Genomic DNA, 24904 nt, shown 5'->3' on the forward strand with positions numbered 1-24904 from the left:
TTGGATAATATTGGTATGAGGTCTTCTATGAAGGTTTGATAGAATTCTACACTAAACCCGTCTGGACCTGGGCTCTTTTTGGTTGGGAGACCTTTAATGACTGCTTCTATTTCCTTAGGAGTTATGGGGTTGTTTAACTGGTTTATCTGTTCCTGATTTAACTTCGGTACCTGGTATTTGTCTAGGAAATTGTCCATTTCCTGAAGATTTTCAAGTTTTGTTGAATATAGGCTTTTATAGTAAGATCTGATGATTTTTTGAATTTCCTCTGAATCTGTAGTTATGTCTCCCTTTTCATTTCTGATTTTGTTAATTTGGACACACTCTCTGGGTCCTCTTGTTAGTCTGGCTAAGGGTTTATCTATCTTGTTGATTTTCTCAAAAAACCAACTTTTGGTTCTGTTGATTCTTTCTATGGTCCTTTTTGTTTCTACTTGGTTGATTTCAGCTCTGAGTTTGATTATTTCCTGCCTTCTACTCCTCCTGGGTGTATTTGCTTCTTTTTGCTCTAGAGCTTTTAGGTGTGCTGTCAAGCTGCTGACATATGCTCTTTCCTGTTTCTTTCTGCAGGCACACAGCGCTATGAGTTTTCCTCTTAGCACAGCTTTCATTGTGTCCCATAAGTTTGGGTATGTTGTACCTTCATTTTCATTAAATTCTAAAAAGTTTTTAATTTCTTTCTTTATTTCTTCCTTGACTAGGTTATCATTGAGTAGAGCATTGTTCAATTTCCACGTATATGTGGGCATTCTTCCCTTATTGTTATTGAAGACCAGTTTTAGGCCGTGGTGGTCTGATAGCACGCATGGGATTATTTCTATCTTTCTGTACCGGTTGAGGCCCGTTTTTTGACCAACTATATGGTCAATTTTGGAGAAAGTACCATGAGGAGCTGAGAAGAAGGTATATCCTTTTGCTTTAGGATAGAATGTTCTATAAATATCTGTTAAGTCCATTTGGCTCATGACTTCTCTTAGTCTGTCTACGTCTCTGTTTAATTTCTGTTTCCATGATCTGTCCATTGGTGAGAGTGGAGTGTTGAAATCTCCCACTATTATTGTGTGAGGTGCAATGTGTGCTATGAGCTTTAGTAAGGTTTCTTTTACGTATGTAGGTGCCCTGGTATTTGGGGCATAGATATTTAGGATTGAGAGTTCATCTTGGTGAATTTTTCCTTTGATGAATATGAAGTGTCCTTCCTTATCTTTTTTGATGAATTTTAGTTGAAAATTGATTTTATTTGCTATTAGAATGGCTACTCCAGCTTGCTTCTTCTGACCATTTGCTTGGAAAATTGTTTTCCAGCCTTTCACTCTGAGGTAGTGTCTGTCTTTGTCTCTGAGGTGTGTTTCCTGTAGGCAGCAGAATGCAGGGTCCTCGTTGCTTATCCAGTTTGTTAATCTATGTCTTTTTATTGGGGAGTTGAGGCCATTGATGTTGAGAGATATTAAGGAATATTGATTATTGCTTCCTGTTATATTCATATTTGGATGTGAGGTTATGTTTGTGTGCTTTTCTTCTCTTTGTTTTGTTGCCAAGATGATTAGTTTCTTGCTTCTTCTAGGGTATAGCTTGCCTCCTTATGTTGGGCTTTACCATTTATTATCCTTTGTAGTGCTGGATTTGTAGAAAGATATTGTGTAAATTTGGTTTTGTCATGGAATATCTTGGTTTCTCCATCTATGTTAATTGAGAGTTTTGCAGGATACAGTAACCTGGGCTGGCATTTGTGTTCTCTTAGGGTCTGTATGACATCTGTCCAGGATCTTCTGGCCTTCATAGTTTCTGGCGAAAAGTCTGGTGTGATTCTGATAGGTCTGCCTTTATATGTTACTTGACCTTTTTCCCTTACTGCTTTTAATATTCTTTCTTATTTTGTGTGTTTGGTGTTTTGACAATTATGTGATGGGAGGTGTTTCTTTTCTGGTCCAATCTATTTGGAGTTCTGTAGGCTTCTTGTATGCCTATGGGTATCTCTTTTTTTAGGTTAGGGAAGTTTTCTTCTATGATTTTGTTTAAGATATTTACTGGTCCTTTGAGCTGGGAGTCTTTACTCTCTTCTATACCTATTATCCTTAGGTTTGATCTTCTCATTCAGTCCTGGATTTCCTGTATGTTTTGGACCAGTAGCTTTTTCTGCTTTACATTATCTTTGACAGTTGAGTCAATGATTTCTATGGAATCTTCTGCTCCCGAGATTCTCTCTTCCATCTCTTGTATTCTGTTGGTGAAGCTTGTATCTACAGCTCCTTGTCTCTTCTTTTGATTTTCTATATCCAGGGTTGTTTCCATGTTTTCTTTCTTCATTGCTTCTATTTCCATTTTTAATTCCTTCAACTGTTTGATTGTGTTTTCCTGGAATTCTTTCAGGGATTTTTGTGTCTCCTCTCTATGGGTTTCTACTTGTTTATTTATGTTTTCCTTGGAATTCTTTCAGGCATTTTTGCGATTCCTCTCTGTAGGCTTCTACTTGTTCTCTATGGGAGTTCTTCACGTTTTTCTTGAAGTCCTCCTGCATCATGATCAAATATGATTTTGAAACTAGATCTTGCTCTTCTGGTGTGTTTGGATATTCCATGTTTATTTTGGTGGGAGAATTGGGCTCTGATGATGCCATGTAGTCTTGGTTTCTGTTGCTTGGGTTCCTGGGCTTGCCTCTCGCCATCAGATTATCTCTAGTGTTACTTTGTTCTGCTATTTCTGACAGTGGCTATACTGTCCTATAAGCCTGTGTGTCAGAAGTGCTGTAGACCTGTTTTCCTGTTTTCTTTCAGCCAGTTATGGGGACAGAGTGTTCTGCTTTTAGGAGGCATGTAGTTTTTCCTATCTACAGGTCATCAGCTGTTCCTGTGGGCCTGTGTCTGGAGTTCACCAGGCAGGTCACTTGCAGCAGAAAAGTTGGTCCTAACTGTGGTCCGGAGGCTCAAGTTTGCTCGTGGGGTACTGCCTAAGTCCTCTCCGTGGTGGCAGCAACCGGGAAGATCTGCACCGCTCTTTCCGGGAGCCTCTGTGCACCAGGGTTCCAGATGGTGTTTGGTGTTTTCCTCTGGCGTCTGGATGTGTGCAGAGTGCAGTCTCTTCTGGTTTCCCAGGCCTGTCTGCCTCTCTGAAGGTTTAGCTCTCACTCCCACAGGATTTGGGTGCAGAGAACTGTTTATCCGGTCTGTTTCCTTCAGGTTCCGGTGGTGTCTCAGGCGCAGGGGTCCTGCCGCTCCTGGGCCCTCCCCTACGGGAACCCAGAGGCCTTATACAGTTTCCTCTTGGGCCAGGGATGTGGGCAGGGGTGGGCAGTTTTGGTGGTCTCCTCTGCTCTGCAGCCTCAGGAGTGCCCACCTGACCAGGCGGTGAGCTCTCTCTCCCACTGGGTTTGGGAGCAGAGAGCTGCTGCTAAGGCAACTATTTAGAATGCAGTTAGGAATTATTCTGGTTTAATAAAGTGACAGCAGTCAGTTCTACAGTTATATTCATGGCCTCAACATGGTAGTTGGCTAGGTTTACAGTACCAGTAATGATTTCCTTCCTTTTGGGTGTCCCTTAAGTCCAATAGGAGAGCTGAGATACGAGTACCACTATTACACCTTTAGGGCTATCATGCCATGATGATCATCATGGTTCACGTGTGTTATAGCTATGCAGAACCATTGGTTATTTATCCCAATGGAAGCCTATACAGCCCTTTCCAGTCCTATGAAGATTGATCCTCAAGTCAGAACCACCTTGGATATCTTAGGTTTTATGTCCACATTTTATTATCTTCAGCAATATGGACTTCCCTTTAACATTTGGGAAGCAACCAAGGGCAACAAGAATAGCCTATATTATTTGAAGTTTTTCTTGAATTCCCCTGACCTATAACTTAAGAGGAGGTTTCTCAGGCCTTGTGTTGTTTCTTTTTTCTTTCTTTCTTTTTCTTTTAGACACTGTATGGCTCTTGGGGAGCATAGCAGCCCAAATGAAGTGATTTCATTTAATATGTATATCTGTACTAAATACAATTTTAAAAAGATAAACAATAAAATTCCTTATGACATTTTCAGAAATTCCTTCTCCCTCTCCTTTTGGATCTACTCTTCTCCCTTCTTGTCAGTTAACTTCCCCTCCCCACTTCCCTCTTTCAATCACTTCTATCCCCCACAGGACCTTTTTACATTCTTGGTTTCTGCAGTTACCTCATGTTGTACCTAAAGGCTTGAAGCTAGGAGCTGCACACAAGAAAGACCATGCTATACTTATTCTCCTGGTTTGGATTACCTCACTTGAGGCAGTATGTTTTAGTTCTGTACATTTACCTGAAGACCTAGCTCATGAGTTCATTTTTGTTTACAGCTGAACAGCATTCCACAGTGTAGATGTACCACTTTTTCATTATCCATTCAGCAGTTGAAGGACATTTAGGTTGCTTTAATTTTCTAGCTATTGTGAATAAAGCAGCAATGGACATGTCTAAGGAAGGGTCTAAGAAATAGGATGTCAAGTCTTTTGTGCATATGTCAAGGAGTGGTGTAGATGGCTTCTATGAGAGGTTTACGATTGGCAGTTTGAGAATTGTCCAGCATACTTTCCATAGTGGATGCCCCAGTTTTACCCAACAACTGTAAATGAGTGTTCCTTTTGCCTGACATCTCCAGTAGTGCTTGGGCTCACTTGACCTTTGATATCTTGACTAGGATAAAAGGAAATCTCTGATATGTTTTAATTTACATTCCCTGATTGGTAAGGATGGTGTACACTTTTTGAAACATTTTTATTTCATTTGAGAACTTTTCTTTTCAGATACATAACTCCTCTTTTAAACAGACCATTTGCTTTTTTGACTTCTTATTTATTTTTATTTATGCATGCATTTTGGATATGTATCCATTGTTCAGATATATTTCTTAAAGGGAATGAGCAAAGGCCTTGTCCTAGTGCGCACAGGGTGCACATGCTGGTAGGATGACAGATAGGAAGAAGAGAATCAACAGAGGCACCTTTACTGAGTGTGATGAAAGTGGCTGGAGTTTGGGGATCCTAGACTCACCTAGAGTTCAGAGAAGGCATCCCTAAAGAAGAACCTTGGAGTCCAAATCTCAAAGCTGTTAACTTGTAGAGTGGCAGCAGTGGAATTGAACAAAGACTGAACAACTGCAAAGCTAAGGACAAATGAAAAAAATTTACCATCTAAATTTTAGACAGCAGGACAGGCAGGACTGGATTGAAGGCTGAGGCCAGAGAGGACAGTCTGCTCTGAGACTCAGGGTTCCTACTGAATTCCAAGAGGACAGTATGCCCAGATGTCTCCTCTGCCCCTGCACCCAAACTATACACACACACAGACACACACAGACACACACAGACACACACACACACACACACACACACACACACACAGAGAGAGAGAGCTAGGTTTTTATCTTCCTTACAGTGGTGAACTCTCTGTCTTTTTCTGTCTCTCTGTCTCTCTCTGTTTCTCTCTGTTTTTCTCTCTGTCTCTCTCTGTCTCTCTCTGTCTCTCTCTGTCTGTCTCTCTCTCTCTCTCTCTCTCTCTCTCTCTCTCTCTCTCTCTCTCTCTCTCTCTCTTGTTCCTTGAACAACATGTACTCCAAGACAACAAGAATTGTGATATGGGCTGCTGAGTAACTTCCAAAGCTGACAGCAGGGCCAGGTACCTTGCAAGTATCAGGAAGATTTGATGAAATGATACCTACCCTGGGAATCCTCATCTGGGAAGAAAACCTTGAATTCCTACTCACTACTGGCAGGGTGAATTAGCACAACCACTGTGGAAACCAGTGTGGAAGTTCCTGGAAAATTAGAAAAGGAATTTACCTTTGATCCAGATATGCCACTCCTGGGTACACACCCAAAGGACTAGATATTCTACCGCAGAGATTCTCGCACATCTGTGTTTACTGATGCTATTCACAATAGCAGTGAAACAGGCTCATCGTGGATGTCCATCAACAGATAAATGGATAAGGAAAACACAGTGCATCTAAACAACAGAATTGTTTTCAGCTGCGAAGAAGAATGAATCTATGTCCTTTGCCTGGAAATAGATGCGACTACATAGTTTTAAGTTTTAAATGAAAAGGGCTAGACTTGCTGCATTAGTTATTCTTCTATTGCTTTGATCAAACACCATGACCAAGGCAACTTATAGAAGCAAGGGTTTATTTTGGTCTTACGGTTCCAGAGGGACAAATGCCCATCATCGTCATGATGGGGAAGTATGTATGACAGCAATTATGAATGACAGCTAGAGCAGCAAGCCGAAAGCTCACATCCTAAACCACAAGGAGGAAGCAGAGAGAGCACACTGGGCATGGTGCATGGCTTTGAAACCTCAAAGCCTGCCCCCAGTGACATACTTCCTTCAGTAAGGCTATATCCCATAAGCCTCCCCAAACAGCACCACCAACTGGGAATTAAGTATTCAAATGCCAGACTCTAGGAGGGGTGTCTCATTCAAACAACCACACTCAAAAACACAAGAATGAAAAATACCATATTTCCCCTAAACTGTGGGATGAATATATGTATGAACTAAAGTAAATCAGAATGTCTCTGAGTAAGGGAGCAACAGCCAGAGTTGGGAAAGGAAGGGAGGGATAGAAGAGGGGGATATGGTGGAAGTTCATTGCACATGTGTGAAAACAGTGAAAATCATTGTTCAGTACAAATAATATACAAAATCCTACATACAGATGCGCACCATGATCATAGCACCATGATCAGTGAAAAATACAACCAGAACTCCACTTACTATAGATACATGTGCCTGGGAAACATGGATATTTTGGTTTTGGTAACTGACATTTTAATTTGATTTTATTCCCACATATTTGTCTTTTTAAATGATTTTTCTACGTCTCTGTTTATTTATTTGTTCATTTATTTATTTACTTTGCTGATGGGGATGAAATTCAGGCTTTACACATTTGTAGTTAGAGTTGGAAACGAGTCCTCACTGTCCCCAGTAATGACCAATAGCTAATAACAAATACTGAAGACCCACTTAATCAATGCGAGGCTTTGAACTGAATGCCTTGTCCTGAATTATCTTACTCAGCTTCAACAGGAACACATTAGAAAGCACTATTTCTATCACCCTCTCACTCTACAAAGCACCTGAGGTGACCCAGGAAGGCAGGATGGCCAAGAGCTGGAAGCTGGAGACAGATGGATGCTGCTTCCTCTGAGCCCGAAGTGTATATCAGCCCTTTACTTTCCTGGCACTCAGACCAGCTAGATTACGTCAGGGGTACACAGCTCCAAATAATCCACTTTCTCACTGCTCCCATTTATGGAACACTTTAAATAACAGCAGAACAAGCTTGTTTTCTGAATGCACACCAAGTTAGGCCAGATTAGCACTGTGAAATATATCTCAGTAAGCAAACGTCACAGGCCTTGAGCAGTTAACAATACGTCCTTTGACCACAGTACAATTAAATTAGAAATCAAAACCAGAAAGATATCTCAAACCATTTCAGCTATTTGGAAGAGGAGTCCAATTTGAAATCAATGTGACTGCAATGAAAGAAATATCAACATACAAATATCAAGGTGCCTTGATAGAGGGAAAGTCAAGAGAATCTTGTGAGGTTGGACACTAAGATTGGAACAGGGATCAAGTGAATCACTTCAATATCCCTCCTAAAAACTTGAAAAAAAGTAAATTAATCCAAAAATAAATTTAAAAATTACAATAATGCAAACACAGTGAGGTAGAAAACTGACACAGCATACATTCCACCTTTTCAAGGACCAGCTTTGTTTTTGTTTTTGTTTTTTATTCTGAAGCAATATCTAGGCAGATCTGATGAAATGCCACACTATGCTGGACTAATTCTCCTTAAGAATACCCTGGGCAGCCGGTTGTGGTGGCACACACCGGTAGGATTTGCTGAAGGAGGCAGAGGCAGGAGGATCAAGAATACCCTGGGCATTCAATGTTCTAGTTCAACAAGCTGTGTCTAACTATGGCTTCACATGCAGCAGTAAGACCACCATCCTGCCCCGAGGTACAGTCTTACAGCAGAAGGAGCTGCAAGGTACCACGAGGCAGATGTTAGCTCCTCAGTGATGAGATTCAGTCAGAAGCAGAGACCTGGGGATAAGCCAAAAACAGTGAGTTGGAACAGCTATCTGAGGACTCTCTTTTGGCTCTCAGAAACCATGCTGAAATGGAAGCCACAACAGTGTGGGCCTGAAGAGAATGGTCGTGAGACACCTGCCACTTTGTGCTGGCTGGCAGAGGCCAGTGATAAAGTGATAACCTATATTCTTGGATGCAGACTTAATTATGTCACTTGGAGACAGAAACCCACAGGGGTCTCTCCAAGTGCCTGTTGGTAAGCAGTAGAAACGCCCATCCTCTGAGACAGGAGCCCTTCTCACTCAAACATGCTAATCCAGATGCAGCTATTTTGCTCAATTCCTGAAGTAGTAATGAATAAACATAAGAAACAAATCATTTTTATTCTATGAACTGAACTGATTATTCAAATGAGGTCCAAGCACAAGATTATACTTAGGAACATGTGACTCGAGTAATTTACCAAATCATATTTTTAAGAAAAACTAAATTGCTTATACAATGAAGCTTCATTACACATTTCCTATAAGAAAAGCATACACCCTACCCCAAATCACTAGTGAACTGAACTTCTAGATGGCACCAATGAAGCCCTATCTTACACAGAGGCCATTTAATCAGGGAAGAGTGCAAGTGGGTCCTAACTGCTCAGGAATGGGTGAAGAACCTTCCAGCACCACAAACAGAAGGTATACTCCAGAAGGGTGACCTGCTACACAGCACAAGGAAGACTTAACCTGGTGGCTTTGAGATGTCTAATTAGTCTCTCAGGAGATGACAGGTATAATTTCTCCACCAGATTTGTTCTCCACCTCCCTATGCATTTGAATTAAATTTGTGGGAGAATCAGTTAACTAACTCTACAGTAATAGCTCTCACTTCGAGCACAGCAATTAAGAATGTCTGTTTCCTCTCCTCCTACATCTGTTCTGAGACTGGAGTGAATACATTTGAATTATTTTCTGGATATACAGTAATTGCTGGGAAGTGACAGCATGGCCGCTGGTACAGTAGGCTGTGGATTGTAGAAAAGGTCTATCCTAGCTAAGCCGAGTGAGGCTGACAGGGTTTCCTGGTTTTGTTTAAAACAAAACACTAATTGAACTTGGTTATGCAACTTCCAGGAGAGGCTAGATTGTAAACCAACAGAACACAGTGGGCTGAGGGACCTACTTCCAACTTCCTCTTCCTCTTCCTTGGCTAAAAGGATGGGCACTTTGACATTTGCTTTTCATTCTTTTAGACTGAAAGAGAATCTCTTTCATTCCCCCTCTTAATTATTGATTTTGAACTAGAGATCAAACCCAGGGACCAATGTACTTTGGGCAAGTTTTCTACCACTGCACCACACCTCCAGTGTCTCTTATTTTTCTTGAGATATGATAATGATAAGGGTGATGAACAGCATTTTCAATCTGCTATCAATGCAAAATTTTATAATCATTGAGTTTTTTGTGAAGCCTTTCTCAGACATTTCAAGTTCTCTCAAATTATTTTTTCCCATCTGACACTCTCAACATAGTGTTGTAGAACATGGCAGGCATGACCAGTGAAAGAAAAGGTTGGGGGGTACTCTTTGCTTTCCCCCACTAAAACGCTCTTCTTGTTGAGAACTCACTTCTTGGCAAGTGGGTCTCAGACATTTATCTCAAAAGTTCTAAGGCAGCTCAAGGGTTCATAGTAATTCTAACTGAAGGAACCAGAGACATATGAAAAAGATTCTTAAAACTCATATGTCACTCATATATGAGATCTAATATCTTAATCTTATCTATAGAAACTGAGAGTAAAACAATGGCTAGCAGAGACTGGAGACAGAATGAGCAGGTGGGGGAGTGGCCATCAGGCACTAAGAGGAAGAGAGAAGCTTTTATTCCACTGTCCACACATACCAGTGCTATGCTGCCTGTTTCAAAGATGCACAGGAAGGCTTTTCAATACAAAACTTATCAGTATTTGAACAGAAAAACATAATAAATTTGACTTGTACATCCAGTCATACAGGTATCAATCATCCATATATCAGAAAACTGTTGGTGTATGGCAGGGTATCCAGGGAGGACACTGATGTATCTGCCCTATTCCCTGGATTACTGCAATAACATACCCTACTCTTCACTCAAGCATCCAGCTGCTTTCTACATCACATTTAGAATTTAAGATGCTTTGGGGGAAACACACTTCAGAAAAGGCAGAGAGAGAGAGGTAGATGAATAATGTCTGCAGAAGAGGAACATAGCAGTGGACAGTCTCTCCACAAACCTGCCTAAGAAAAGATAAAGATTAAATGTGTCTGTGGTCATTTCCACCTATTGCCAACCTCATCATATAGTGTAACAAAACATAATTTCGTCTTTCTCAACATGACTGTAATGGTATTGACTCTATAGGTAACACCACTGTGGACTGCCTTCTCTAATAATCTACACTCTGAGACATGCTCAAACTTCTTGAAACACAAGATAAATTTGCTTCAATCATTTCCTTCTTTTCTACAATTATATTGTTAAAAGTTCACCTAATGTAGCTCTTCCCGACTCACAGGACTAGACCTACTTCCCAGAAAATGTCAACCCTATATGGCCCAAGATTGACAGAAGCCATGGCTTTAGTATTACTTAAAATGATAGATGGTTACCAAGAATCCAAAGCCATAATGTAGAATTTAATAGAGAGACTAGCTATGGACTATAGATGCAAATATAATGATTACAATTTGTGCATGGGAAGTCATTAAAAGGACACTGATGCATAAACAGATCGTCATCCATCTCTTTATCACTGACAACAATCTGGGGAGAGTTTAGCATGTGTCCAGATGTGGAGTGTTGGAGCTGTAGACTGTGGGCACTGAAAGATAGATAGATAGATAGATAGATAGATAGATAGATAGATAGATAGATAGATGATAGATAGATAGATAGATAGATAGATAGATAGATAGATAGATAGATAGATAGATGATAGATAGATAGAGGAGTTTATGCTTTGGTATCTATAGTTTGAAAAAGAAAACACCAACTTCCAGGTACAATTTGGAAAGTGTGTAATAATCCTTCAAGAGGGGGGCATCATGGTAATACTACAGCACGCCATCATCAGGTAGCTCCTAGAAATTCTGCAACTACACATAAAGGTGAATGCTGTGAAAACTTGGGAGGGACTCTTGAGCCACTCCACTGGGAAGGTAAGAGGGGAGCGTGATCTGAAGGAGACATCCTCCCAGGAGATAAGATTAGAGATTGAAGGAAGTGCAGTTGATCTCAGTACAAAAGCTGGAGAGCACAGCTAAGGGAGCAGCAGCAGCAGAATCCAAATAAGGAAGTCAGGTGAGCTAGTGTCCCACAGCATGTGACAAAGAATACGACAGAAATACTGGGACAGGAAGAAAGCATGTAAGAGCATGCCTTTTTGTATATTTCCCAAGGTCTTAGAGGCAGAATAAAATTTTCAAGAGTTTCCAATCCAACAGGTTTAATTACTTGGTGGGAATGCCTACAACTATTCTCCAGTGCTACCCAGAGATCCTGCCCTTCCCTTCACCAGCAGCACAATATAAGTATGGGTAGGTCTATGCTGCTCTTCAGCTGATCAGGGCAGGACTTTGTACAGAGAGCTCAGAACATGAGGAACCAGGAGGGGACTTTAGGAGAAGTGGGTAAGTCAACTGAGTACTCCATTAAGCTAATGGTAAACATATCTGAGTTATCTCAGCTGAACTGGCCATGGCTACCAGAGGTAAAATACACTAAACTTGAACAGTCATGACAACAGAAAAGTAATTCCAACTTTTATGAGAAATTGGCATTTGAATAAGAACCCCTCTAAGTCAGGAAAGGAAATACACATATACTATCTTCCCATGAAATCCCTTCTTAGGCAGGTAACCCCACCTTGCACCAGAGTCAGCAAGTAGCTGGAGTTTACTAACCAGGTGCTATTTAGCATTCAGCTGAGACAAGAAGATGCTTTCTAAGACATTTCAGAGATGGTGACTTTTATCAGGACATTGTTCTGCCCCAAGGTCCAGGGAAACGTCAAAGTAGAGCTTGAGCCTCTCAACCAACAGAGGAGCATCCTATGTTAACCCTTTGCACTCCAGTGTTCTGTGAAATTCCTTTTACTCCAAAAGCACAGGGATCTTCTGCTGTGAAAAATTCACAGTTCTTTATGTATAGAGCAGGAAGTCATCCCTAACCCAGAGCCTCTTGCTATGGTTCCAATTTCTTATGGTGAAATACAAAACTAGGTGAATACAGCACACAGTAGTACATTTTGAGACTGTGTTTACATAATGAGTATCACAATATGCTGCTACTTTATTAATTTTACTGTATATTTCAAACACTGCCTTATTAATTACACTCTACCACAGGTTACTGTAGACCCTCTGTAGGACAAGATATCGTATAGACTTTCAGGTACCCATTGAGGCTCTTGAACTATAACTCCGATGGGTAAGAAGGGAGCTATTATATACTGTAGAAGTAATAATTTTGCTTGCCTGTCCCATGGATAGAACTTTTCTGTTTTCAATTCAAACATCATGGTGTGTGTGTGTGTGTGTGTGTGTGTGTGTGTGTGTGTGCGCGCGCGCGCGTGCGCATGTGTCCGCGCGCGCACATGCACCTTCAAATATGTTGCCTCAAACTTTCTATGAACAGTAATAGGAGGACTGTAGAGATCTTAGGTGGAAGCTGACATGACCACTTTCTCCCGCCCAAGAAAAACCCCTCAAGCTAAAGAATGTATGGAAGGTACCCCCTAGACTGAACTTTCACCGAAGAGAAAGTTTCCTTTTGTTCTGAAAAACACTGAGGAAGTCAGCAACATTTTGCAACCACCATTCTCAGTAGAAACCCTCACCTGACTTTCATACACTTCTCCCAGTCACGTGTTGGCAACATTGCTCTCATTGTTTGTCACCTTTAAAATGGAGAGAATGGGAGGAGTGGGTGATCACAGATGTCCAAACTTGTCCTGCAGTATTTAGACTTAGTTCATGCTGACTAACTTTATTTTTATGTTTGGGAATCTCATACCTGCATATGTTTTGGTCAAATCCATACCGATCTCTCTTCCAATTCCTTCCGTACCTCCCAGTCACTTTTCACTTTATGTGCTCTATTTTAAACTACTAAGTTCCAATCTGTATTTTCAGAATGTGCTTTGGTACGAGCCCATCTAATGGAGCCTCTTAGGGACCACATCCCCAAAGAAAAGTGTCTCCTTCCCCAATATCAGACAGCAATTCCAATAACTCTTCAGTAAAGAGTGGAACTTGATGGAACCCTCTCTCATTCAGGCTAGGATTTTAGCAGGCTTGACTGTGTGCAGGTCTTTTGCATACAGTCACAGCTACTATGAGCTCATGCATGTACTGGCATTATCATATCAGTAGGCACCCACTCCCTCTGGCTCTTAAATTCTTTCCATCACCTCTTCTGTGATGATTCCTGAGCCTTGGGGGAGCAGTGTGAATTAAATATCCAATTTAGAAATGAGCACGTTATATTCTTTTTTCCTGTACACACTAACCAGTTGGCCTTTGTGTTAATTGCTATCTACTGCAAAAAGAAACTTCTCTAATGAGAGTCAGAGATTCACTATTTTATGGTTATAAAGGTGAGTACTTATAGAGAAATTTATTACTACACTGAGTTAGTCAAATAATAATATTACACTCCCCTAAGGACTATGACCTTCATGGTCATAGGTTCTCTCTTAGGGTCTATGACTGTCTTTCTTACTTTTCCATTGCTATGATAAGACACCATGACTGAGGCAACATATAAAATATGACTGAGATATCACATATAAAATAAATTATTAATTTGACTTAGGTTTCAGAGGGTTAAGTGCATAATGGCAGATCAAAAGAACAGCTGAAAGCTTGCATCTTGTTCCACAAACACAAAACAGAGAGAGCAAACTCAAACATAACATGACTCTTCTAAATTTCAAGCCTGCTCCCAGTACCGTACTTTCTCCAGTAAGGCCACACTTTCGTCCTCCTCAAGCAAGCACTACTTTGAGATCATGTATTCAAATATGTGAGCATATAGGGACCACCACAATGGCATAGCCAGTCAGAAATAGTCTTGAGATTTAGGCCCAGTTAAAGACATCAGGTATAAATTCCACCTTGTTTTAAATTTAGATTAAAGTTTATAACACTCCAACTTGGCTTTATATCCAATCAGAAAGCTGTTGGTTACTATAATACTTGTTCCACTAGTGCACAAGTGGCCATATCTTGCTAGACCAGGCATTCTTGTAGCCCACAGCTTTCACATATGTGTATTTATTAATTTTCTTCCTTGGTAACATGCATGGGATGTTCTAGCTCTATCAAACCTTGCCAATATGAATGAAGCTTCCAGGTGTGTGCCAGCTTGATTTGTTCATATTCCATGAATGAACTATGTGGTGTCTACAGTAAAAGTTATACCATCAAGTTCCAAAGGATAACAAAAACAATGTCTATATCTTATAATGCTTGGAGATTGTTCTAGGGAACCCACTGACAAACAACCAGAAAATAAATAACCCATGCCAGGCACAGGCTTTTTTATTTGATAGTCTATGGTTTCTAGGAGAGAGAATATCCCCATTAGAAATTAAAACCATTTAATCTCCTTTTATGTGTATATGTATATATGTATATATGTATATGTATGTATACATTTGATTTTGCTCTCTGTTTTGTGGTTGTGGATCAAGATGCAAGCTCTCAGCTGTTCCTTTGATCTGCCATACATGCATATATATATATACATATATATATATATGCACACACACACACACACACACACACACACACACACACACATATATATATGGGAATTTAAAGTAGTAGGTTCCTAAATGACCTTTTCAAATGTCTTTAGTGTTACTGACCCTCCCCCATACTCCCTCCTGCTTCTGTAACCCTTCCAACCTCCAAATCATTTAACCCTTCCTAGTTCATCATTTTCCCACCCTGCCCCCCTTCATACCTAAACTACATTCTCGCCCCTTCCCTTTAAATCTGCCCCTCACCTGTCATGGTCGCTTACTAGTTTCCTGGTGTCTATAGTTACTTTACTTTAACATACTGATCTATATATTCAAAACTACCAACCACATATGAAAAAGAATATGAAGTGTTTATTTGTCTGAATTTGGACTGCTTAGGATGAATATTTCTAGCTCTGTCTATTTAACTGAAACTTTCATAATTTCATTTTTAACAATAAATGTACTGAATTTTAATCTTCACTTACAAGACATATAGGCTTATTCCCTGGCTATTGTGAGTAAAAGATCAATAAATATGGATGAGCAGATATCAATATCTAGAGTTTTTGGTTACAAAACCCAAGAATTGTATAGCTAGATCATGTAGTAGATCTATTTTTCCATCTTTCTAAGAAACTTCCATAATATGAAGCTGCAAAGCTTCTGTAAGGTACAGAGCACTGTCATTAGGACAAAACGGTAGCCAACAGGTTGGGAAAAGATCTTTACCAATCCTACATCCGATAGAGGGCTAGTATCTAAAATATACAAAGGAACTTAAGAAGTTAGATTCCAGAGAGCCAAATAGCCCTGTTAAAAAATGGGGTACAGGGGTTGGGGATTTAGCTCAGTGGTAGAGTGCTTGCCTAGGAAGCGCAAGGCCCTGGGTTCGGTCCCCAGCTCCGAAAAAAAGAACCAAAAAAAAATGGGGTACAGAGCTAAACAAACAATTCTCAACTGAGGAATATCGAATGGCTGAGAAGTACCTAAAGAAATGTTCAACATCCTTAGTCATAAGGGAAATGCAGATCAAATCAACCCTGAGATTCTACCTCACACCAGTCAGAATGGCTAAGATTAAAAACTCAGGTGACAACTCTTGTTAGCAAGGATGTGGAGAAAGAGGAACACTCCTCCATTGTTGGTGGGATTGCAAGCTGGTACAACCACTTTGAAAATCAGTCTGGAGGTTCCTCAGAAAATTGGACATAGTATTATCTGAGGACCCAGCTGTACCCCTCCTGGGCATATACCCAAAAGATGCCCCAACATGTAACAAGGACACATGCTCCACTATGTTCATCGCAGCCTTATTTATAATAGCCAGAAACTAGAAAGAACCCAGATGCCCTTAAACAGAGGAATGGATACAGAAAATGTGGTACATCTACACAATGGAATATTACTCAGCTATCAAAAACAATGAGTTTATGAAATTTATAGGCAAATGAATGGAACTGGAAAATATCATCCTGAGTGAGGTAACCCAGTCACAGAAAAAGCACACATGGTATGCACTCACTGATAAGTGGACATTAGCCTAAAATCTAGAATTACCCAATATACAATCCACAGACCACATGAAGCTCAAGAAGGACAATCAATGTGCAGATGCTTCACTCCTTCTTAAAAGGGGGAACAAAAATATCCATAGAAGGGGATATGAAGGCAAAGTTTGGCGCAGGAACTGAAGGAACAGCCATTCAGAGCCTGCCTCTCATGGGTATACAGCCGGATAAAGATGTCTCCTGAGAGGCACAGCCCAAGCATGACAAATATAGAAGCATATGCTAGCAGCAAACCATTGAACTGAGAACAGGATCCCCATTGGAGGAATTAGAGACAGGATTGATAGAGCTGAAGGGACTTGCAACCCCATAAGAAAAACAATGCCAATCAACCAGAGCTCCCAGGAACTAAACCACTACCAAAAGACTATACATGGACTCACCCATGGCTCCAGCTGCATATGTAGCAGAGGATGACTTTGTTGGGCACCAATGGAAGGAGAAGACCTTGTTCCTGCCAATGCTGGACACCCACCCCCACAGTATAGGGGAATGTCCGGAGGGACTCAAAGGAGGGTGGTTGGGGAGGGAAACACCCTTATAGAAGAAGGAGAGGGGGAGGGTATAGGGGGCTTATGTCCAGGAAAATGGGAAAGGGAATAACATTTGAAATTTAAATAAAAATATCCAATAAAAAAGAAACAAACATAAAACTGCAGAAGGGATTTGCTAAAGAGAGTGCTTTGGAGTACAGTGGTCCTGAGCCTATCAGATAGTCTATGTATGTTGCTGATGACAGAACTGGAGAGCTTGGGCTACTCAAACCCTTTGCAGTCCAGGAAATTAGGAATCAGCACAGTGTCAAATGCTGAGCTACAGAATTTGGATTTATACTACTGGACTGTGGGTTTTCTTTAATGTGATTGTTTTTATGCCCCAGTTCTTCCCTTTAGCAGTAAGAAATGTGTAACTTATTTTTTCTACAAGTGTGAGATTTTGAGCTTTTAGAAACACATCAAACTCGTAAGTCATTGGAATTTAAGTTAGACTGTGGGACTTTAAAAATTATGCTGCATTTTATGTTATAACATTAATATAACCACTGGTGAGGAAAACTTATGATTTAACTTTGTGTATCAAATTTCTTAATCAGCTTTTTTTCATACATCAAACCTCTTCTCCTGCTTGAATCTCTGCCCTCACTTACCTCAGTGATCTACTGTGACCTGGAAAAGTAACCTTAAATAAACTCTTTCCTTAATAAAGACAAAACAAAACTGCAAAAGGGGAATGAATTTATTAAAAAGGTAAAAAAGAAAGAAAGAAAGGAAGAAAGAAAGAAAGGGAAAGAAACCTCCATGCTGATTTTCACATTGGTTGTACCAGTTTGTGCCTGCACTAACAGTAAATAAGTGTTTCTACTTTCTACATCTGTTTGCCAGCATTTGTTTGCATTTTCTTTGTTTTGTTTTGTTGTTGTTTATTTTATCTCTAGCTATTCTTCAGGCATCGCATTGAAGGAACATTTTTAAAGAAGAATTGAAGTTGGAGAGTCGTGGCACTTCTCATCGCTATATACAAAAAGAAGTAAGGCAAGGAAACTTAACATGGTTTATCCAGTATAGCGGTGGATACCCACATTTAAAATTCTCCTTCCTTAACCACAGGGAGTTTGAAATCTCATGCCAGTTAGAACGAAGGTAATTATAGATCCTGATACAGATAAAATGCAGTCCGGGACTTTGTGTCAAAGGCACAGAAAAGGTGACAAGCCAATCAGCACCTTATTAAACAGAGTCTTGTGGAAAGAGTGCTGAGAAACTCCGTAAAAGGAGAGCCAATAAATCAGGTTCCATCAATATTAAAACCCTTCCTGTGAAGGATCCTGCAGAGAGAATGAAGACGGGCTACAGATCCGACAGACAATAAAGGACCAGTAAGGAGCTCTCAATCTCAGCAGTGAAAAGGTAAAATAAAGCTTAACCATACAACTTGCAAAAGAGGGAATAGCATGGGTCTCCATCCCCACAAAGAGCGTGTGCTGATGAAATCTAAATATATGCAGCAAGGTTCAGAACACTGGACGAGAAACCAAAATCGAAACCTTAAGGATATGGCAGAGAACACAGACTCACAGGTGGCCACCTCTTGGCTTTGCCGTCACTCACTTCAAACTGTGACAACTACAGTTGAACTTATTGCACTATGTTAGCAACTCTGGATTTATAATTATTTAATATGAAAAGTCTAAATTTGAAGATTATCATTGCATCTTTTATATTGGAATAACAAATGGAACTCACTTCCAATGTCTGGTCTCAACTTTTTGTCATATTCTCGCAGCAATTTGTTGAGAATCAGTGTCACATCGGTGTCTTGTGATTTGGGTGCCAAGACCCACTTCTGGTTTGATGGAGAGTCTTCACTGTCATCCTCTTCCACCCTCCTGGACCTGCAGTTATAACACAGTGTGACACATAAATTGTAACCACCCAGAAGATTCTTTACATTTCCTCCTTAAAAGGAGGAATGCTACTAAAATGCTACTAAAATGGGTGAAAAACCCCCAGGATCTTCCACCTAGTCATGCGGGTTACCTGTAAAACTAAGAGAAGGAAAATGAAAATTAGGAAACATTCTATAGCAAGAATGCAATTGCTGTTAGCAGAACAGCCCAGCCCAAATTAAACAGAGGAAGGCGATGGATCAACTGGTGCCAAATTGGCCAACAGGAAATAAAAGTACTTTTCCAACCTGTACTGGGTTGGTCTGAGCAGAGACCATGGGGAGAGAAAAGAAGAACACACCATGGGGTAGTTGGATTGTGAGCACAAGACCATGAGGGTTGACCAGTTGGAGTAGGAGCAGCCCAGGTAGAACATGTCAAGTGGTATCTTGGAGATAGTGATGGGGAAATAGACATAGCATATTGGGTTCATATCTGCCTAACTCTAGTGCTTTAAGGCTTATTATAAATATAAAGGTTTTGTGTCTTTTTGGGTAAACTAAATGATCTAAGGTGGGGTACGAATCCCCAAATAATATTTACCACAACACCAACTTGTCAAAATTAGATACCCTTCTGAGTACTTGGTAGAGTTCTTTCTAAGTCCCACCACCAAGACTATGGGAGGCAGGAGTAGCTTTTACAGAATGGACTCATTGAAAGCAGCTGACTCTGACTGTGCTTTCCATGTGGCCTGGACTTTGGGGGATAATTGTGTGGACACTCTGAGGTGGCTGGCTTTGCTGGCACTCAGCGTGGGGAACAGCCAGGAGATATGTTAGCTGATGACTGTAGAATGTTCTCTGGCAATTTACACAACTTGATCACCAAAACTGGTTCATTTCTTTCTCAGCAGGCTTTAAGAATTAAGTATTTTCTAGTGTGTCTTCAACCCTGTGAGCGTTTCAGTGAATTCCAATGAGAACCTGGATATCTCTGACCTTCTGTCCCACTCTGCTACGCACCACAGCCCTCTCTACAGTGATTCATACCTACAGGGGCTCTGACGAGGAGAACCCTCAAGCTAACAGCCGGTTTTAACTCAGAGAATGAGGTTCTCTGTGTCCCAGCACCTGGGGCTTGGAATGGAAAGGAGTTTCCTTCTACCTTGAAGCAATATTTCCTTGCAGGTGGGAACCTTAGAAGAGCTTAAGAAAGAAAATTCCTGTCCAAGTTCACCTGTGTGTGTGCCTTAATGTCACTTCTCTAAAAAGAAGGTTCGTGGCAACACACTGAAAGGGGTTTGTCCTAACTGGGTCCAGGCTCATTTCCATCACAACTTCCAGAGGGGGACAAATGCCAGCTCCTCGCCAAGATGCTTGACCTCAGGCATGTCACTTTTCTGAAGTTAACAAGAAGTCCATGAAAAGTCTAGTCATTTTAAAGTCCAGTCTTTCATCTTCACTCAAATCTTCAGAGGCACACACACACACACACACACACACACACACACACACACACACGCACGTCAGCTCTTATCTGCACCAGTCTCTTGTGTGGTAAAAAGCTATGGCCGATGGGAGTAGTAGTCCAGCAGCCTAAACCCAAATCCATGCACTGCTGTCTCTTCTTTACTAAAGCCTTTTCCCAGGACTACTGGAACAGACGAAAATCTGAAGACGGCGGAGTCTAAACATAAAATGATGCTCTCTTTACACATGAAGTTCATAAATGCATCTAATCATCCCCATCTGACTAGTTCAACACGGCTGCTATGTAAATGGTTGTCACAAGGTATTGACTAGGGAATAAGGGCAAGAAAGAGTCTGCACATGCTCAGAACTATTTTCCTAATCAAGAGCTGCTGGGAACTGAAAATGTGGTTGTGTGGACATGAAGGAACAGCTATCCATGTGTGAGAGAGCTTGATAAAGAGGCTTGTAGGATAGCTTTTGCAGTTAAGCTTCTCCTCAACTGATCTCGAACTGAACTTTATTTCATGAGTACCTGACTGGCCCAAAGATTAAATTAAATCATCCACAAACTCCAAAACAGTTGTGGATTTTACCTAAGCTGAATCTTCACCACCTAGAAAAATTTAGGATAGTTGATACCCCCCTCACCCATTAAGGAGAATGCAGTTCCCTACCCGTAAAACTGTACTTGTACAAGGGATATTATAGAACTTTTAAATATTCAAGTATTTTACATAGTTAGAAGCTGTATCAGGATTATTCATTGTGTCACCTTGCAAAGCAAAAGAAAACAAGAATAGGTAGCATGAATCACGTGGATTACTGATAGCTACAGTGCCTCTAAGACCTAATAAACTATTCCAGAACAAAGACACTTGGGGACTGTGGAAATAGATAGGTAGGTAGATAGTCCCAGAGAAATCGGACCTCCCCAGTTCCCTGCTACCTGCCTTTCTCCTGACCTCCGTGTCTTTTCCTCCTCCTGTCTCCTCTTCCCCTGCCCTCTACTCCACCACTACAGAAGCTGCAGGTCTGCGGCTCCATGGTCCCCCGCTGCCCCAACAGTCAACTGTGCACAGGCAGCAGACTCACTCCCATGTTAACTACATATATTCCTATACTCCTGCATAGTCCCAGAAAAGCTGGTTACTTCAAGGGCAGAAATTTTATAAGGAGTCTCATTCTCCCTCTAGCGGTGAGAGGTGTTATCTGAAATTGCATAAGCTTCTTCCTCAGTTGCTAGGGCAGGTGGGAGTTCTGGGGATAAAGTGCCCTGAGAGAAAAGCCAATCTCACCTCAGGGGACCCACAAGTAGGTGGATAAAAGGGAATTTCCTTTCTCTTTAAAATTTTACATGGGGTTATATATTACATTAGGAGCACTCTGTAGGTCAGATTGCTGGTTCATTAACAGTGTTGCTGCAATTAGCTTTTTCTTAAAAATAAAACAAACACAAATACTTTTTCTTATCAGAATGGCAGAGACAACATTCAAAGGAGTTTTCAGTATTAAAAAGAACTCCTGAACTCCCCAAATCAATAAGCATCAAAAAGAAGCACTGCATTTCCCTGTGCAGTAAACTCAACCATGAGTGTCAGGGGTCAGGGAGCGCACCCCCTCACCCAGTTGTAGGCAGGCAACCCCACTCCCACTCCGTTGCAAAACCACAGAGCATCCTGTCAGAACCTATCTAGAAAGGATCCATTCCAGCTAGGCATCTTGAATGCTGAAGAGAATCCTCTCAAAACTAACAATAGATTGAAAGATTGATGAGCCATTCAACTCTTTCACATGTTTGTAAAACCCATTAAAAAATCTCTTCAAAAGTAAGACATATAGCAATAAATACAAAATGGGTTCTTTTAGAACTGATTTGCAGTCATGATTACCGAGACTGCAAACTCAACAGAGAACATAGGAACATTAGTATGTGCACCTTGGCTGGAAAGGAAAGATGAGGGATCCCAGGAGCTTTTGTGTCGTTGGGAATCTTCAGAAACCAGAGTACTCCATCTTCTCTGGGAGCATATATAATGACGAGGTCAGGTGTCAGCTTTCCTTCCAGAACTGCAACTATAAATCTAAATAACTGATTGAAACCTGAACTTCAAGCTAGATTTTTGAGTTGGTGGCTATAACGAGGGACTTGGTGATGTGGCCCCAGCCTTATTATGCTTCTGGGGGTATTTGCCTCTAAGCTGAGATTCCTCCAGGCACAATCTCCTTCAAAACACACTTTCCATTGCACTTCCTAACTCCCTCCCTGGAGAGAAGAAACTTTGGTGGAGAGGCCTCAGGATCCTTTCCTTCCTGAGTGACTGTTCCAAGTCTCCACAGTCAATTCCGCAAGAACAAATTCTTCGTGGTGGGGTGGGACTTTCTTCCTTAGGGTAAGGGCCTTGGTTATCTGGAGTAAGAATTTGGGAAGCCCTCCCTCATAGTTTTGGGGGGAGTTATTAGGGTGTCTTCCTAGTTCTGATATTTCACAAATGTGAATGAAAATAAAAGCCTGTGGCAGCGATAGGACCTGTGACCGTCAGGGATAGCTGCTTTCTAACTTGTTTTCTAAGCCAGGAAATTGAGAAATGTCAAAACAAGTGTGTTCTGGGAATGGGGTGTCCTCCAATTCCTGGGGTGACTGTAGGGAAAACAGTCAGGGATTTCCAATGCGCAGGGGTAGTCTGCAGGCTCTAACCAGAGCACCAATGTGGGAGATGGAAATTAAGCATGTCAGCATCTCTAGTTGTGTTTATGGCAACAGGCTTTAACCCTTTTGGTGCCACTGCCCTCCTCATGAGTCCTCTGTCTATGGAGTGCTTCTTCTGTTAGCTGACTGCTGTTGGTTTTGGGTATTCATAGTGAGGTAATTCTTACAGCTTCAAGAAGGAGCTTCCGTGTAAACCGCAGCATAGTTCTTTTATAGAGACCGGGGTACTTGTGTGTGGTGTAGGACCTGGAGGAGAAGCAGGGTTCTTCCTGACCACCTGCCCTAGCCCCCTCCACTTGCCTTCTGTCAATTACCTCTTCTGTAATCTATAAAGGGTGGTTGAGAAAACGGAATTCCTGGGTCCGGAGGTTTCTTTTCAATGATGGTAAAGATAAAGTGTTAACCAATGTATGTCAGAAAGCCCTTGGATAACTGATGAGGAGAAAGATAAGGCCACTGCTTCATCATTTTGGTTTTCCCAAGTCCCTTAAAACCATCACATCCTAAAATCACCTAAACAGTCCCCACACAAACCGGGTTGCAGAGGGCTGCAGCGCCCTAGAGAGGGGATCTGGTCCTGGGGGAGACCTACAGGTGAGGTGCGGGAACCTTCCCTCTCCTGCAGCCCAGTGGACGGCGCGCACCTGGGACTGGCGGCCGGCAGACAGCGCCCCCCGCCGCCCTCGCGCCCCCGCCGGCCTTGGGGAAACGCCTGGGAGCTACTTACCGAGCATGCAAGCCCGAGAACAGGCAGAGGAGAAGCAGCAGCTTTGCAGCCATGACTCTCCGGGCGCGGGTCCGAGGCCTCTGCCGGGCTTGGTCTCCACTCGCTCGGGCGCTTACTAGACTACCACGGGCTGCAGCGCCCTGGTTCTGCGGACCGAGAGGGACAGGTGTCTGCTCCGAGCGCCGCGTCCCCGACGGTCCGGCTCTGCGGGGCGCACACGAGCTGGGGTGCGTCCACTCTCGGGAGTGATCAGCACGGGGAGGGGGGACAGCAGGTGGCCGGGCGCCCTCCTCCCGAAGCACCAGCCCGCGGGGCGGCCCGGGCCGGCTCGGGGCTGTGCACTGGGGCAGCTGCGCTCCGAAGCGGGCGGGAGGTCGCGGCTGCCTCGGTGGTGCCCGCCAGCCGCGGCGGGGAGGAGTTTCCCCAATTAACACGCTTGGCAACGCCAGGCGAAGGCAGCGAGGTTTGAATGGACTCGGAGTTGGGAGGTCGGGAAGGGGGCGGGGCTGGGGGTGGGAAGGAGAGCTTGGGGATCCCACAGGGAGGCGCAGAAGGGGCCTGGGGACTGGCCCGAGTCATTGCTGGAGTCATGGGCACTGGTAGTTTTACTGCAGCGCACCCACCCTGCTTGTCCCCTGTGCCTTGTGCCTTCTCTTAGGGACGCCATTGCAAGTAAGTGAGATGGTTTGCCAAAAGGAGATCTTCTCTAGGGTGGTGCTTGCTTACCTGAACTCCCCCTGGTGCTCATAACTGTGGCTTGCTGGGGAAGTCCCAACAATGTCCCCTTTTCTCAGAAAAGAAAGACTAAACATCATCAGTAATTAGTAGAAGTGAAATGTTTGAGTCCGGAGAGAAGGCTCCAGACCCAGAAAGCAAGGTTGGGTAGGACTGACACTATTTTCATGTTCCAAACCGAAAATTGCCTGTTTTTATATGTATGATCATTTAGAAAGCTAATCTTTTGACATGCAAGTATTAACTCCAAAACAAATAGCAATTTTACTTCCATATTTGAAAAACATTCTAGGAAATACATTTTCAACTACTATTCATAGAAACACGACAACTTCATTAACACTGGCTCTTATAAGAACTAGCCTTGTAGCCAATCTTCGATCATCACTATAAGTAGCTGTGCCTGCTTGCAGGAATCCATCAGTTTTGGGGCTGTGGATTGCTGG

General features: G+C 42.0%; 1 protein-coding gene across 1 annotated transcript in view; it reads right to left on the minus strand.

Annotated features, from left to right (window-relative positions):
- The window catches only part of Gabrg3 (gamma-aminobutyric acid type A receptor subunit gamma 3), a 624026-nt gene extending 600130 nt beyond the window's left edge, over positions 1-23896 (minus strand). The window contains 2 exon segments of the mRNA NM_024370.3: positions 18672-18820; positions 23724-23896. Coding sequence (NP_077346.3) covers positions 18672-18820; positions 23724-23776 — 202 coding nt within the window. The 5' untranslated portion in view covers positions 23777-23896.
- Positions 23897-24904: the final 1008 nt, after the last annotated feature.

The sequence above is a fragment of the Rattus norvegicus genome, chromosome 1, assembly GCF_021556685.1.
Source record: "Rattus norvegicus strain SHRSP/BbbUtx chromosome 1, alternate assembly SHRSP_T2T, whole genome shotgun sequence".
NCBI lineage: Eukaryota > Metazoa > Chordata > Mammalia > Rodentia > Muridae > Rattus > Rattus norvegicus.